The sequence below is a fragment of the Phoenix dactylifera genome, chromosome 18 (assembly GCF_051530095.1).
Source record: "Phoenix dactylifera cultivar Ajwa chromosome 18, Ajwa_hap1_PhDact_Kaust_v1.1, whole genome shotgun sequence".
Lineage (NCBI taxonomy): Eukaryota > Viridiplantae > Streptophyta > Magnoliopsida > Arecales > Arecaceae > Phoenix > Phoenix dactylifera.
The window spans coordinates 14,567,557-14,581,811 of NC_143207.1; the positions used below are offsets into that span (position 1 = coordinate 14,567,557).

At 42.4% G+C, this 14,255-nt stretch overlaps 3 protein-coding genes across 4 annotated transcripts in view; all 3 read right to left on the minus strand.

Annotated features, from left to right (window-relative positions):
• Positions 1 to 7,380: 7,380 nt before the first annotated feature.
• LOC148699519 (uncharacterized) lies at positions 7,381 to 9,244 on the minus strand. Its single transcript, XM_089928410.1, has 2 exons — positions 8,543 to 9,244; positions 7,381 to 8,462 (listed from the first exon to the last, which is right to left on the minus strand). The coding sequence occupies exons 1-2, from the start codon at positions 9,242 to 9,244 to the stop codon at positions 7,800 to 7,802; spliced, it is 1,365 nt and encodes a 454-aa protein (XP_089784536.1). The 3' UTR covers positions 7,381 to 7,799.
• Positions 9,245 to 9,319: 75 nt separating this feature from the next.
• LOC148699520 (uncharacterized) lies at positions 9,320 to 10,001 on the minus strand. The gene is made up of 2 exons (XM_088714384.1): positions 9,679 to 10,001; positions 9,320 to 9,596 (listed from the first exon to the last, which is right to left on the minus strand). Exons 1-2 carry the CDS (start codon positions 9,999 to 10,001, stop codon positions 9,320 to 9,322), a joined length of 600 nt encoding a protein of 199 aa, XP_088570510.1.
• Positions 10,002 to 11,947: 1,946 nt separating this feature from the next.
• The window catches only part of LOC103706809 (nuclear pore complex protein NUP155-like), a 30,849-nt gene continuing 28,541 nt past the window's right edge, over positions 11,948 to 14,255 (minus strand). For both annotated transcript variants that reach the window (XM_008791057.5, XM_017842706.5), the window contains exon 13: positions 11,948 to 12,306. In XM_008791057.5, coding sequence (XP_008789279.2) covers positions 12,189 to 12,306 — 118 coding nt within the window. In that variant the 3' untranslated portion in view covers positions 11,948 to 12,188. The remainder of the gene's footprint in view (positions 12,307 to 14,255) is intronic.

Below are 14,255 nucleotides of genomic sequence, written 5' to 3' on the forward strand. Positions count from 1 at the left end.
GACAAGGCTGTACGGAGTGACGTATGCTCCTACAATGAACTACTACTGCAAATTGTAATTTGGTACTGAGTGCGTACTTCTTTTATTGCGTACAGGTAATCAATGTGTACTTTCGCATTTTGGAGCTTCTGCCTCGTGCCACTAATGAGATTATTGACAATCCATGTTTATATTTGCGCTGCGAGATCCAGGTTTTGAATTACTGCTCATGATGTCTCGTTCTTACATTTTTCCAATTGAAATTCAGCGTGCCATCTAAGCTGTGTTAAATAAATTGTATGCAGGCTGCCGTGCTCCAGCATCTACCATTGGATTACCTCTCAATTACCACTGATGTCACCAAAAGAATCATAGAGTCATTGTTGCCCAGTATTCAAACATGGCTTCGGGAATTCAGATGTGCCGATCTTCGAAAGTGTAGATATCTCTTCATTCCGATGAATACGGGATGGCATTGGTATCTACTTTCTCTGGACTTGAAGGACCAGCGTTTCGAATGCTACAACTCCTTGTGGAGTTTCGACGTTGGGGAGGACGCTGTTAGATATGTTGGTATCACTTGTGAAACCTAATATTACTGAGAACCTTCTTTAGCAGGCGTATGTTCTTAAAATTTTGCATTCTTCACATTATTACAGGCTTCTTTTGTGAGATCGTGGCTAAACGACGTTGTCGGATTTCGTATCCCAGAATTAGCATATTTTGAAATTCGACAATGTGCACAACAACGAAATGATAGTGTTGACTGTGGGGCATACATGCTTATGTTTGCAGAGGGACTTACCCGAGGCAGCACGAGACCATTAAAGGAAGAATTGAAGGATCCATCTTTATACAGGAGCTGGGCTGCAGGGAGTATTCTATTGCATTCCGGGAGCGTTGCCAGCGTTAGGTTTAGGTCAATGTACCCTGGGAAGACTTGTATAGAGAAATCGTAGACTACGTGTTGTATCACATGAATGCAAATTACTTGTAAAACTTGATTGTAAATGTGTTATAAAGGATGTTTGTCCAACTGTAATTTTCTTGTTCTCTGTAATAAAATATTTTCAGACATAATATCATTATTCCGTGCAAAGTCCTTATGTATTGGCAATTTTTCCAACTCCCTGTCATGCTCATCGCTTAAACGAAAAGTCTACGGTGACTTATTAAACTGAGCCACTTAAAAATCGATTTCTATAGTACGAGTTTATCGTAACAATATCATCCAGCACAAAAGTAACAATGATATGCATCAACATTTGTGGTTTCATAAAGCTTGTCGGAGTTTGAGAAACTGTCGCCTAACATTCATGTGGTTGAATCCTAAATTCAGAGGTCGACACTGGCACACCACGAGTCGAGTCTGGCACAGCATCCTAAATTCAGAGGGCGACATTTGTTCGCGACGAGTCAAGCTAACTCACCAGCCACTCTTAAGGGATGCAAACCTGAATGTCCGGAGGTCGACTCTGGCACCTCTGGCACACCAGCCAATCTCTGTGTTGGCTCTGTGCCACTTAAGGGGTCGACTCGCCATTCACTGGGGTCGACTCCCTTAGACTGGAGTCGACCCCAGCACACCAGGCACTCTTAAGGGTCGACTCCCTTATGTCCAGAGGTCGACTCCAGTCTGCCTGAGGTCGACACTTAGGCTTTGGCTATTTTTGGGTGCTCTCTGTCTTGCCTCTGTGCCACTTAAGGGGTCGACTCGCCATTCACTGGAGTCGACTCCCTTATACTGGAGTCGACCCCAGCACACCAGGCACTCTTAAGGGTCGACTCCCTTATGTCCAGAGGTCGACTCCAGTCTGCCTGAGGTCGACACTTAGGCTCTGGCTGTTTTTGGGTGCTCTCTGTCTTGCCTCTGTGCCACCTAAGGGGTCGACTCGCCATTCACTGGAGTCGACTCCCTTATGTCCAGAGGTCGACTCCAGTATGACTGAGGTCGACACTTATGCGTCGCTGGCTGTTTTTGGGTGCTCTCTGTCTTGGCTCTGTGCCACATAAGGGGTCGACTCGCCATTCACTGGGGTCGACTCCCTTAATCTAGTTAACTTTTATTTCTTTCCCCTTTTTTAGCAATCTTCTGGATGTTACGAATACGCAATTACCATAGAATCAAAATATCATTATACAAGCCATGTTGGTCAAAAATAGAACATTTCATTGCAATTGTTGACATTACATAAATATATTACAATGAGTCTCCTCGAGACCTATTAAACTCTTGCAGACAAAATAACCTTAGTTTCTAGGAAAAGAAGAAATCATGGGCAGTGAAACTCGAAGAAGCTCTTGGCAGTCTCCCCATTACAAGACCCAGAACTTCTGAAACTTTCTGCAGAATGGCTGCAACTTCAGAGTTGGACTGGAGATAGGACTTGTTCAGGTCAGCTAAAGTCTGATTGATCTTATGAAGTGATTGTAGAAGTTTGTCGCATACATCCTGTGCATTTTCATTCAGATTCTCCATGTCCTTTCTGACAGATTGTTGAAGCTTTTTGGTCTCCTCTTCTATGTCCACAAATCTCTGGTACTGTCCTTGAACAAGACATCGAAGACTGACCATTTCCGCCCTCATTTCAGCGACCATTTCACACACGGTTGCGTTGGAAGGTACCAAGTCTGTACAAGCGACATCTCTAGAATTTCTTAGCTCTTGCATGATATCATCCCTTAGTGCTCTGAACTGCTCAGCAATAAGTCTAACTTCAGTGGGCCGCTGAGTTTGGGCAATTGGTTCTTCAGTGGGAGGATGAAATGATTCTTCATTTTCGACAGGTCGCTGCTCTTCTCTATGGCACGCACTGCTCTTCCCTTCATCTTTTCTTATCCACTGACCATCTTTCTTACGAAAACCCATTCGATGTAGCGACCGGTCATTGTAAGTATCCCAATGACCAAGAGTTGTAGATGGTTCCCCTTCAGTATTTACACCGAACTCCTCGAAGACTAAGGTTAAGAGCATTCCATATGGCAAGGATGCCCTAGCTCTAGAGGCAGACTCTACCATGTGTCTAATCATCAGGTGAGGTAAACTAAGGGGGCTACCGTTCAGAATGTGGAACATAACAAGAATATCTCTTTCGGACACAAAATCAAACCTACCTGTTTTCGGAAAGAGGATTCGGCTAACAATATGATGTAATAGTCGATTTTCCACACTAAGTCGGTTGGCCGAAATTTGCTCAAGTGGACTAACATTTTCTGTGCCAAGAAGATATTGAATGCCCAACACTCTATTTTCTAAAAAATCTTCGGTTGAACCAGAGGTTGGGATGTTCACAAGACTCCCTAGGGTTTCCGGGTTTAGCAGAATTGGGGTTTTGTTTACCACACTTTCAATGCTAGCACTTCCGGTTTTGAGATTGGCATAGAATTGGCGAACAAGGTTCGGGTACGTCGGAATGTCAAGGGAACATAGGGTTTCCCAACCCATGGCTTTCAGCTTCAGACCTATGGTAAAACCCTGGGCTTCTAAGAAGTCGAAATCTATTTTCCTACCGAGAGAAACACGACGAGTCACCAAGGGTACTTGCCTAGGAGGAGATGGAGCATGCGGACGAGGAGGAGGAACGTCGTTTCTTGCCTTGGACCTTCGCTCGGTTGCTTCCTGAACATTACTTCTCTTCTTTGAAGGCCGCACGACCTGCTTCCTCGGCATGGCGACGGATGGATGATAGATAGAGAGGAGGGAAGTAAGGAATTGGACGAACGAAGAGACGCAAGGAGCACAGGAAGGGAACTTAGGTCGACTCCACGAAAATCGAAGGGAAGAGGGAGTCGATTGACCTCAGGTTTTATTTCTTTATTGGAGTTACGGGTCGACCTCAGGCAGCCCGAGTCGACTCCTACGAAATGGAGTCGACTCCCTCTTGATGAGAGGTCGACTCGTAGCTTGGCTGCGTACACAGGCGCTATTTGGAATACTCTGAGAGAGTTATGGGGTCGACTCCAAATATCAGTCGGGTCGACTCACTCGTAATAACTGTGTTCCCAGAGAAGCTAACTGTGTTCCCAGACAAGCTAACTGTGTTCCCAGACAGCATGCTAACTGTGTTCCCAGACAAGCTAACTGTGTTTCCAGAGAAGCTAACTGTGTTCCCAGACACTCCATAACTGTGTTCCCAGAGAAGCTAACTGTGTTCTCAGACAAGCTAACTGTGTTCCCAGAAACAAGCTAACTGTACAAGCTAACTGTGTTCCCAGAGAAGCTAACTGTGTTCCCAGAGAAGCTAACTGTGTTCCCAGACAGCATGCTAACTGTGTTTCCAGAGAAGCTAACTGTGTTCCCAGACAAGCTAACTGTGTTCCCAGACACTCCATAACTGTGTTCCCAGAGAAGCTAACTGTGTTCCCAGACAAGCTAACTGTGTTCCCAGACAAGCTAACTGTGTTCCCAGACAGCATGCTAACTGTGTTCCCAGACAAGCTAACTGTGTTCCCAGAGAAGCTAACTGTGTTTCCAGGCAAGCTAACTGTGTTCTCAGAAATAAGCTAAACTGTACAAGCTAACTGTGTTCCCAGAGAAGCTAACTGTGTTCCCAGACAAGCTAACTGTGTTCCCAGACAGCATGCTAACTGTGTTCCCAGACAGCATGCTAACTGTGTTCCCAGAGAAGCTAACTGTGTTCCCAGACACTCCATAACTGTGTTCCCAGAGAAGCTAACTGTGTTCCCAGACAAGCTAACTGTGTTCCCAGAAACAAGCTAACTGTACAAGCTAACTGTGTTCCCAGAGAAGCTAACTGTGTTCCCAGAGAAGCTAACTGTGTTCCCAGACAGCATGCTAACTGTGTTCCCAGAGAAGCTAACTGTGTTCCCAGACAAGCTAACTGTGTTCCCAGACACTCCATAACTTGGTTCCCAGAGAAGCTAACTGTGTTCCCAGACAAGCTAACTGTGTTCCCAGACAGCATGCTAACTGTGTTCCTAGACAAGCTAACTGTGTTCCCAGGCAAGCTAACTGTGTTCCCAGAAACAAGCTAAACTGTACAAGCTAACTGTGTTCCCAGAGAAGCTAACTGTGTTCCCAGACAAGCTAACTGTGTTCCCAGACAGCATGCTAACTGTGTTTCCAGACAAGCTAACTGTGTTCCCAGATAAGCTAACTGTGTTCCCAGACACTCCATAACTGTGTTCCCAGAGAAGCTAACTGTGTTCCCAGACAAGCTAACTGTGTTCCCAGAAACAAGCTAACTGTACAAGCTAACTGTGTTCCCAGAGAAGCTAACTGTGTTCCCAGACAAGCTAACTGTGTTCCCAGACAGCATGCTAACTGTGTTCCCAGAGAAGCTAACTGTGTTCCCAGACAAGCTAACTGTGTTTCCAGACACTCCATAACTGTGTTCCCAGAGAAGCTAACTGTGTTCCCAGACAAGCTAACTGTGTTTCCAGAAACAAGCTAACTGTACAAGCTAACTGTGTTCCCAGAGAAGCTAACTGTGTTCCCAGACAAGCTAACTGTGTTCCCAGACAGCATGCTAACTGTGTTCCCAGAGAAGCTAACTGTGTTCCCAGACAAGCTAACTGTGTTCCCAGAGAAGCTAACTGTGTTCCCAGACAAGCTAACTGTGTTCCCAGAAACAAGCTAACTGTGTTCCCAAAGAAGCTAACTGTGTTCCCAGGCAAGCTAACTGTGTTCCCAGAAACAAGCTAAACTGTACAAGCTAACTGTGTTCCCAGACAAGCTAACTGTGTTCCCAGACAGCATGCTAACTGTGTTCCCAGACAAGCTAACTGTGTTTCCAGACAAGCTAACTGTGTTCCCAGACACTCCATAACTGTGTTCCCAGAGAAGCTAACTGTGTTCCCAGACAAGCTAACTGTGTTCCCAGAAACAAGCTAACTGTACAAGCTAACTGTGTTCCCAGAGAAGCTAACTGTGTTCCCAGACAAGCTAACTGTGTTTCCAGACAGCATGCTAACTGTGTTCCCAGAGAAGCTAACTGTGTTCCCAGACAAGCTAACTGTGTTCCCAGACACTCCATAACTGTGTTCCCAGAGAAGCTAACTGTGTTCCCAGACAAGCTAACTGTGTTCCCAGAAACAAGCTAACTGTACAAGCTAACTGTGTTCCCAGAGAAGCTAACTGTGTTCCCAGACAAGCTAACTGTGTTCCCAGACAGCATGCTAACTGTGTTCCCAGAGAAGCTAACTGTGTTCCCAGACAAGCTAACTGTGTTCCCAGAAACAAGCTAACTGTACAAGCTAACTGTGTTCCCAGAGAAGTTAAATGTGTTCCCAGACAAGCTAACTGTGTTCCCAGACAGCATGCTAACTGTGTTCCCAGACAAGCTAACTGTGTTCCCAGAGAAGCTAACTGTGTTCCCAGGCAAGCTAACTGTGTTCCCAGAAACAAGCTAAACTGTACAAGCTAACTGTGTTCCCAGAGAAGCTAACTGTGTTCCCAGACAAGCTAACTGTGTTCCCAGACAGCATGCTAACTGTGTTCCCAGAGAAGCTAACTGTGTTCCCAGACAAGCTAACTGTGTTCCCAGACACTCCATAACTGTGTTCCCAGAGAAGCTAACTGTGTTCCCAGGCAAGCTAACTGTGTTCCCAGAACCAAGCTAACTGTGTTCCCAGACAAGCTAACTGTGTTCTCAGAGTTTTGAGTCGACCTCACCGAGTTTTGAGTCGACCTCCGTGCAGTGGGAGTCGACTCCGGTGAAAGACGAGTCGACTCCTTAGGTGGCACAGAGCAAAGAGAGAGAGCAGCCGAAATAAGAGAAGCCTAAGTGTCGTGAAAACCGAGTTTTGAGTCGACCTCCTTGCAGTGGGAGTCGACTCCGATGACGGACGAGTCGACTCCTTAGGTGGCACAGAGCAAAGACAGAGAGCAGCCGAAATAAGCGAAGCCTAAGTGTCGACCTCACCGAGTTTTGAGTCGACCTCCTTGCAGTGGGAGTCGACTCCGGTGACGGACGAGTCGACTCCTTAGCTGGCACAGAGCAAAGACAGAGAGCAGCCGAATTAAGGGAAGCCTAAGTGTCGACCTCACTGAGTTTTGACTCGACCTCCTTGCAGTGGGAGTCGACTCCGTGCAGTGGGAGTCGACTCCTTAGCTGGCACAGAGCAAAGACAGAGAGCAGCCAAAATAAGCGAAGCCTAAGTGTCGACCTCACGGAGTTCTGAGTCAACCCCTGGGCAGTTCGAGTCGACCCCAGTGAAAGGCGAGTCGCCCCGTTAAGTGGGACAGAACAAAGACAGAGAGTGGACCTTAGCTCAGCCAAGCCTAAGAGTCGACCTCTTTTCCTACCGAGTCGACATCGGGACAGATCGAGTCGACTCCAATATTTTCGGAGTCGACTCGTTAAGAGTCTCAGATTAGGCAAAGTCGAAGGGAAGCCGAGAAACGGGATTTTAGGTGTCAATGTAATTTTTCCACGCCATATTCAATTATTGTAATTGTCAGAGCTGACGTCGAATGCTATGCCAACTGTTGATTAACTGTGTATCATTACGTGTTTGTAACAATTTTTTAACTGCATTCCGGTTTGAAGTAACTGAATTAAAATCTAACAAAAAATCAACATATACAATTCAGTTTGCACTTCATTAACATCAATACAAGAGTTTTGTTCTTAATATGCTGTGACTAACATGAAAATACATTGCAGGTATCTCGATACATTCTTCATAATGTCCATATTCTTTACTTGATGACCTCATTACAAGTCCTTCTATTGTGCCCAACCTTCCCGCATCGTCCACATCTCATTTCACGTACTGACTCCACTTGCGAAGGTCTTCTCTTCTTTTTAGGCCTGCCAGGACGTGTCTTTCTTATAGGGGGTAGAATGTGAATCTCTTCAGAGGGGTTTCTCCATGTCAGGAATTGGACTGATTGCTTCGGCATATGTTACTCTATACAATTCAGCTTGGAAGCAATTGTCGGTGAATTGGTATAGTGATCTGCCGTCCTTCTCGATGCATGCACAAGCATGCTTACATGGCATGCGGAAGATTCGCCACTCGCCACAAGAGCAGCTACACATATGCAGGTCAACTTTGCATGAGTAGTTGGTATCCTTTACATCATATATCATTATGTTGGACGTAAATACAGCTAATCTCCGACCATCTTCCGCATTTTTTTGCAACACTTTCTCCGCATCAGGACAAAGTTGAGATTGAATGCTATATCCTCGATTACGCCGTTGATGCATCATCTGCATTATTTGGATCCTTATATGGTCAACCATCTGAGGCACAGGGAGATGACGAGCCTCCAGGACCCAACTATTAAAAGACTCTGCCACATTCGATGTCATGATGCCCCAGCGTGGACCTGGAAATACAGCATTCGCCCAATGCTCCGGCTTTGCATGTAGGAGAAAGGTGGTAGCACCAGGGGCTTCTGATGTAAGCTTTGCAATTAGCTTTCGGAATACAGTAAGCCTTGGTGTATAGGCAGCAGCATTTAGTAAATCAATGAGCCTCTTTCTCTCAGCTGCACGATAATGAACAAGAACCTGCATTGATAATTAAAATCAAATATACCACATGCTACATTACTTAGATACTTTGTAGTTTAAATTATTCATAATATGACGATGCAAACCTGATTCTTGAAGTTTTCTTTCACATGACGTATACAATATGAGTGGTAAGAATCAGGAAAGTACTTCGGCACGGATTTAATAATGCCCTGATGTCTATCCGTCATAAATGTGAACTGTTGACCACTATACTCAGTACAACTATGAATAGCTTCTTTCAGAAACCGGCAAAACCATTTCCAATTTTCATCACATTCTATATCTACAACACCATAAGCTATAGGAAACATATCATCATTTCCATCTTTGGAAGTGGCTCCAAGCAATACACCTCCATCCTTATGCTTTATAAATGTGGCATCCATAAAAATCAGAGGACGACATCCTTTTATGAAACCCATTAGTGAAGCATGAAAACAAATGAATAGACGTCTGAATCGACCATCAATTGTTTCGTACTCTGCAATGCTGCCGGGGTTGGTCTGACGAATGGCATCGCAATACCAGCGAATCCGTTCATAAGATAGCCGGCTGTTACCATAAAGATCCATCATGGCCACCTCCTTACCACGCCAAGCTTGATGATACGGCAATTCAACACCATATTGTCGTCGAATATCCTTTACAATATCACTCGGCTTATATAACGGCATATCTTGAAGTTGATCTTTAACAATTTTGGAAACCCAACGTTTTGAAGCCTTTGGATGAGACCGCACTTGCAATCCTCCTCCACATGTGTGGTTACAGTGCATTTTTTTAATTGCAAACTTTTCACCATTCCCAAGGCGAGAAGCATGAATACGCCATTCGCAACCTTCATAAACACATTATACAGTAACTCGATCACGATCGTTCTTCACGAAGACAAAATCCCTGCAAATTGCAATGCAATAGTTGCGAATGGTGTCACGTAGAGTTTCCACATTCATGAACTCCTGACCAACACCCTCTATACTATTTTTCCAATCATCCAACGAATTTTTTTGACTTGCTTCCTCTTCAATTGCGGCTCTTGTTTCTTCAACAACTTGACCAAAATTACTTGAGCTACCCTTCGAAAAATTTTTCCCTCTCGAACTGATTTCAGCACAATGCGATGAGCCACTGTTCATACAATAGGATAAACATTATTTTAGCAAACTTACTAAAATCCGTTGCACAAAACAATATTTAAAAAAGGGAATACCTCTCAATTACCACAGCAGCACCTTCGATCAAGGTTGGAGAATGAGTAACAACCATCTCGATCACCTTGGCATTTAAGTTGACGTGTATTTCATGCATGTTACGAACATCCTTATCGCTCATGAGCGTAACAAGCATTTTAGACTTGTTTGGAATATAAAACTTAACTTCTATCATTGTAGAAGATAAATGTCTCCACCTTTCAACTATTTCCTTAAAAATTTGATCAAGAATTGTGTCTTTTGAGATGGAAATAATCACAGCTTCGCTACCATAAGAACAAATGGCCATAAAAACATAGCTACCAGTGTCTTCCGAAGCCATGACAATGGAAAAAAGAGGAGGCAATGAACAGATAATTCCGAATTGCAAACAGACTTAGGAATATAGTGGAGCAGAGTCTCACTACACAGAGAAAGAGGGACTATCAGCGTTCTCTCAAACAGGGAACCGGTAAAGAGTAAGATGTAGTCTCAACGTTTTTAGGTCAACACAAAGGCTCGACATGCTCTCTCCCTATCCATCTAGCATCCATCCTAATGGGTGCTTGTCTCTTCCCAGACCAAACAATCTCCATTGGCAAAGACAAAACAGAGAAGAACGGAGACAAAACGCATACCCTATTGCGGCCTATTTTTACACCTTTTTTCCGTCTCAAAATCTTCCTCGAAAGCCATCTTCGGTAAACACCTTCCGTGGGATCACCAGGGGCATCCACGCTTAAGGGCTGCAAGTGGGATTTTTACTTCGGAGCATCTTCGGTAGACAAAAACAGAGTGTTTCCGGTTCCAAAACAGAACGCGGTACCTATTTTTTTCCCGCTTCCGGTAGCCTGGGGGGTACTTAAGTAACCTGGGGGCACTTTGGGTACTATATTTTAAAGCAAACAGTAACTTAGGGACCGGAAATTAAAGATCCATGAAGCGGTGGACCGGAAGTTTGTTTTTGGGTCAACCGGGACCTCTTGTTACAGCGGGGTCTTTTGAGGGACGGGAAAGTAATTTCCCATACTATATATTTATAATTATGATATAGTAATAATAATATAATACTATTATAATATTATTTTTAAATAATGATATCATATTATTTTAAATTAATATTATAAAGATTATTATATTTTATGATGAACAAAAATAACAATTTATTATATTATTTATATTAAATATCAAAATCGATAATTTACAAAATTAAGAATACTTTATGATAATAGTTTTTAATATACAAATAGGCAATTGAATGTGCTTTACAATGTCCTTTTTCATTTCTTGATACTCAAAGTATTTTTTTAGTTTCGTTACCAAATAAATATTAAAATTTCACGGCACGCTAGAACTGCAAGCTTTCCATTACAAGCTCTACCAGCTAAAACTGTACTGCCCAAAGCTCTACAGATAAAAGCTCGGCCACTTAAAGTAATACCAAACATGATCTAAGAGATCTATAAAGTGATGCATTTTGCCTATGTTTCTGTATTATATTTTTAGTGTAGTCACATCCTATTGCATTTTATGTTAGTAAAATGGTAGGCATTCATCCGGGAGATATAGAAATAGCACTATCACTGTTGTAACTTGAACACGTAAATACTAACATATAATTATGACATCTGAAGGTTCTGCTTGATCATTCTTTGGGGAAGAGGGGAAAAAAACTCTCTAATTCATGTATAATTAGTGTAACCATAGTCCACATTTTTATGGCATGTGGGACGCCAGCCTTGTTGGGCAAAATCTGGCTAGTTCCCTGGGGATTCCCTTTATAAGTCGCATTTACTAGGATTCCACAATCTCATTGTTAGATATGGGCAAACCAAGACATCCCAGTGATAACTTTTTTATCATCTTTTGTATGGTTCATCTGGTAGCCAACACAACTTTCTAGTGAAGAGATTCCCAAGAAGCTATCATGGATTGCTAGACAACATTGCAAAACAACATTTTGGATTGTAATGTTTGATTTCAATGATGTTACTCACTAAGATATCAGAACTATTACCCAGTGTCTTTTTGTCTTCAGCTTCTACATTTATTAATAAAGTTCGCTTCTACATTTATTAATAAAGTTCAAAAATTCAACTGCACTGCCAAGCACTGATCATAATCAATATCTTAGAGACTTAAACCCTTCTTTTAACATCAGAACCACAGACTTAGTAGGCATTTGATTGGAGCAAATGAAATTAATGAGTTCCCAAAAAGTCGCATCTCATTAGTGGGGCCAAACTTGGATACCAACAGTTACTGTTTATCCTTAAACATGTTCACATAAGCAAATGATTATAGATTTATCAAAAAAATCTAAATTTAACTACAGCACCAAATATCAGTCAGTATCTTCTACATTTTTTTCAAGTATAAACTACAAAATTCTGTATATGATCTTGAGGCCAGATATCACATATTATATTAATTGATATATTCTAATAAAATGACTATTTTTTCTGTGGTGGCAGAATGCAAAAACGAGCTGATTAGCTAGGCTAAGTTCAATGGAATATGAACAGAAATGTCAGTATGGTTCCAAGGAAGCAAAAGACAGCAGTTTGTCTTCCAATTCTCGAAAACCTTGGTAGACAGCCGCAGTCCGACTTTGTGGAAGGGCCAACCTCCGCACTTCGGTCATGTACCTGTTTTCATGTATGCAAAATTAATCTTGTTACATCCAAAAAGTCACCTTGCTTATGGAAAACATCACAAAATGAAACGAGAGTGACTTCTGAGGTGGCAATAATACCCCTGATGTATAAAAGCATGGAATATTGGAACTGAGTAAAAAAGAAAATAAGTATCACAAGTTGCACAAATGTCTGGTGTGAGAAGAGAGGAATAATAGACCACTTCCAAATAAAAACAAGATTACTGCTTGTGAGCATAACATGATTTTGAGAATTACTAAACCCATCAGATGATTGCTTATTTATTGGAAGAAAGCAGCCATAAAACCATGTTGCCCAAGGTGACAAGCCAAGAGGGGGGGGTGAATTGGTTTCTTTTAATTTTAACTAACTTACTTAAGTTAAATGAATGATTAGTAAGCTAAAACAAATCACAATACAAACAACACAAAGTATAGTGGTTCGGTGCTCTCCTTAGCACCTACGTCCACTCCCCAAGCGACCCCTTGGGAATTTACTATAATCCTGCGGATTACAGTTGGATTGTTTTCCGGGCTCACAATCCAAAAACCTTTACACTTTGGTTTTCCGGGTTCACCAAAAACCTATGTTGGTTTTACGGGCTCACCAACGAACCTTTGTTGGTTTTACGGGCTCACCAACGAACCTTTACAATTGGTTTTCCGGGTTCACCAATCAACCTATTCCGTTGGTTTTGCGGGCTAACCAACCAACCTTTACAAGTAGTTTAATAAACAAAGAAAGAAGATTTAAACTTCTAAATGAGCAAATGAAACAATATAAACTACAAAGAAGAGTTTAGAAAGTATTTATCGCTTGTAGTGACTTCTCTCTTCTTTGTCAAGGATGCTTCACTCTTCAAGGGAGGATGGAGCTCTAGATGACTCTTTGAATCTGCTCAACCCCTTTCTTTGATTTTTGAATGAAGCACTTGGATGAAGAAGATTAGGGCACTTTCTCTTTCTTGTGTACTCTTTGATATTCTTTGGAAAGGTTGTTTCTATCTGATGAATAGTGCCACTTTAAATAGCTTCCTACATCCATTGGACAAGCCCCAATGGTTAGAATTCAAAAACTAGCTGTTACTCCCTTTTGGAAGGACAAAAAGTACATCTGCAGAACTAGCCGTTATACTACAGCCCGTGTTTGGGTCGGCTCAACCTGTCCTTGGGTCGACCCAACTTTCACTTGGGTCGACTCAAACATTCCTTGGGTCGACCCTCTCAGAAACACAGAAACTTTATAATTCAGCCTTCCTTCACTTGGGTCGACCCAACCTTTCTTTGGGTCGACTCAAAGTTCACTTGGGTCGACTCAACTTCTTCTTGGGTCGACCCTAATAGGGTTTCCAGAGAACCTTTTCTGTCTTCTTTTCTGTCTTGCCTTTGGGTCGACCCTCTCAGGGTTTGGGTCGACTCAAGCTTGGGTCGACCCTCTCAGTAAATCCAGAGAACCATTTTTCTGTCTTGTTTTGAGGATCTTGATCCTTGGGTCGACTCATGCTTTCCTTGGGTCGACCCAACTCACTGTTCATCTTTGCCATTCTTACAGAAGTGTGCCAAATGTTTTTTTGATGTGCCGGGGTCGACCCAATCATCCTTTGGGTCGACTCAATCCACACTTTGCTGCATCTCAAGGTTAGATTCATTCAAATGAACAATGAAATGTATCTATATCAATTAATACAAAATATACTGAGAGTAATAAACTTATAAATGAAGTATCGATTTAACTTATAACATACTCTAGATAATTGCTTGTTAATCATCAAAATAACACTATCATCCTCAATCTCCCCCTTTTTGATGATTATAAAATAAAGAGTATGAGCCTATTGATACTTATCTTAAATTCAGTTTTTGAAAGGGTTTAACTTGCTGAATTTCAGCTTTTCATATATAAGAGTGAAGTCTCCCCCTATATCATTTAAATGTTGTCAA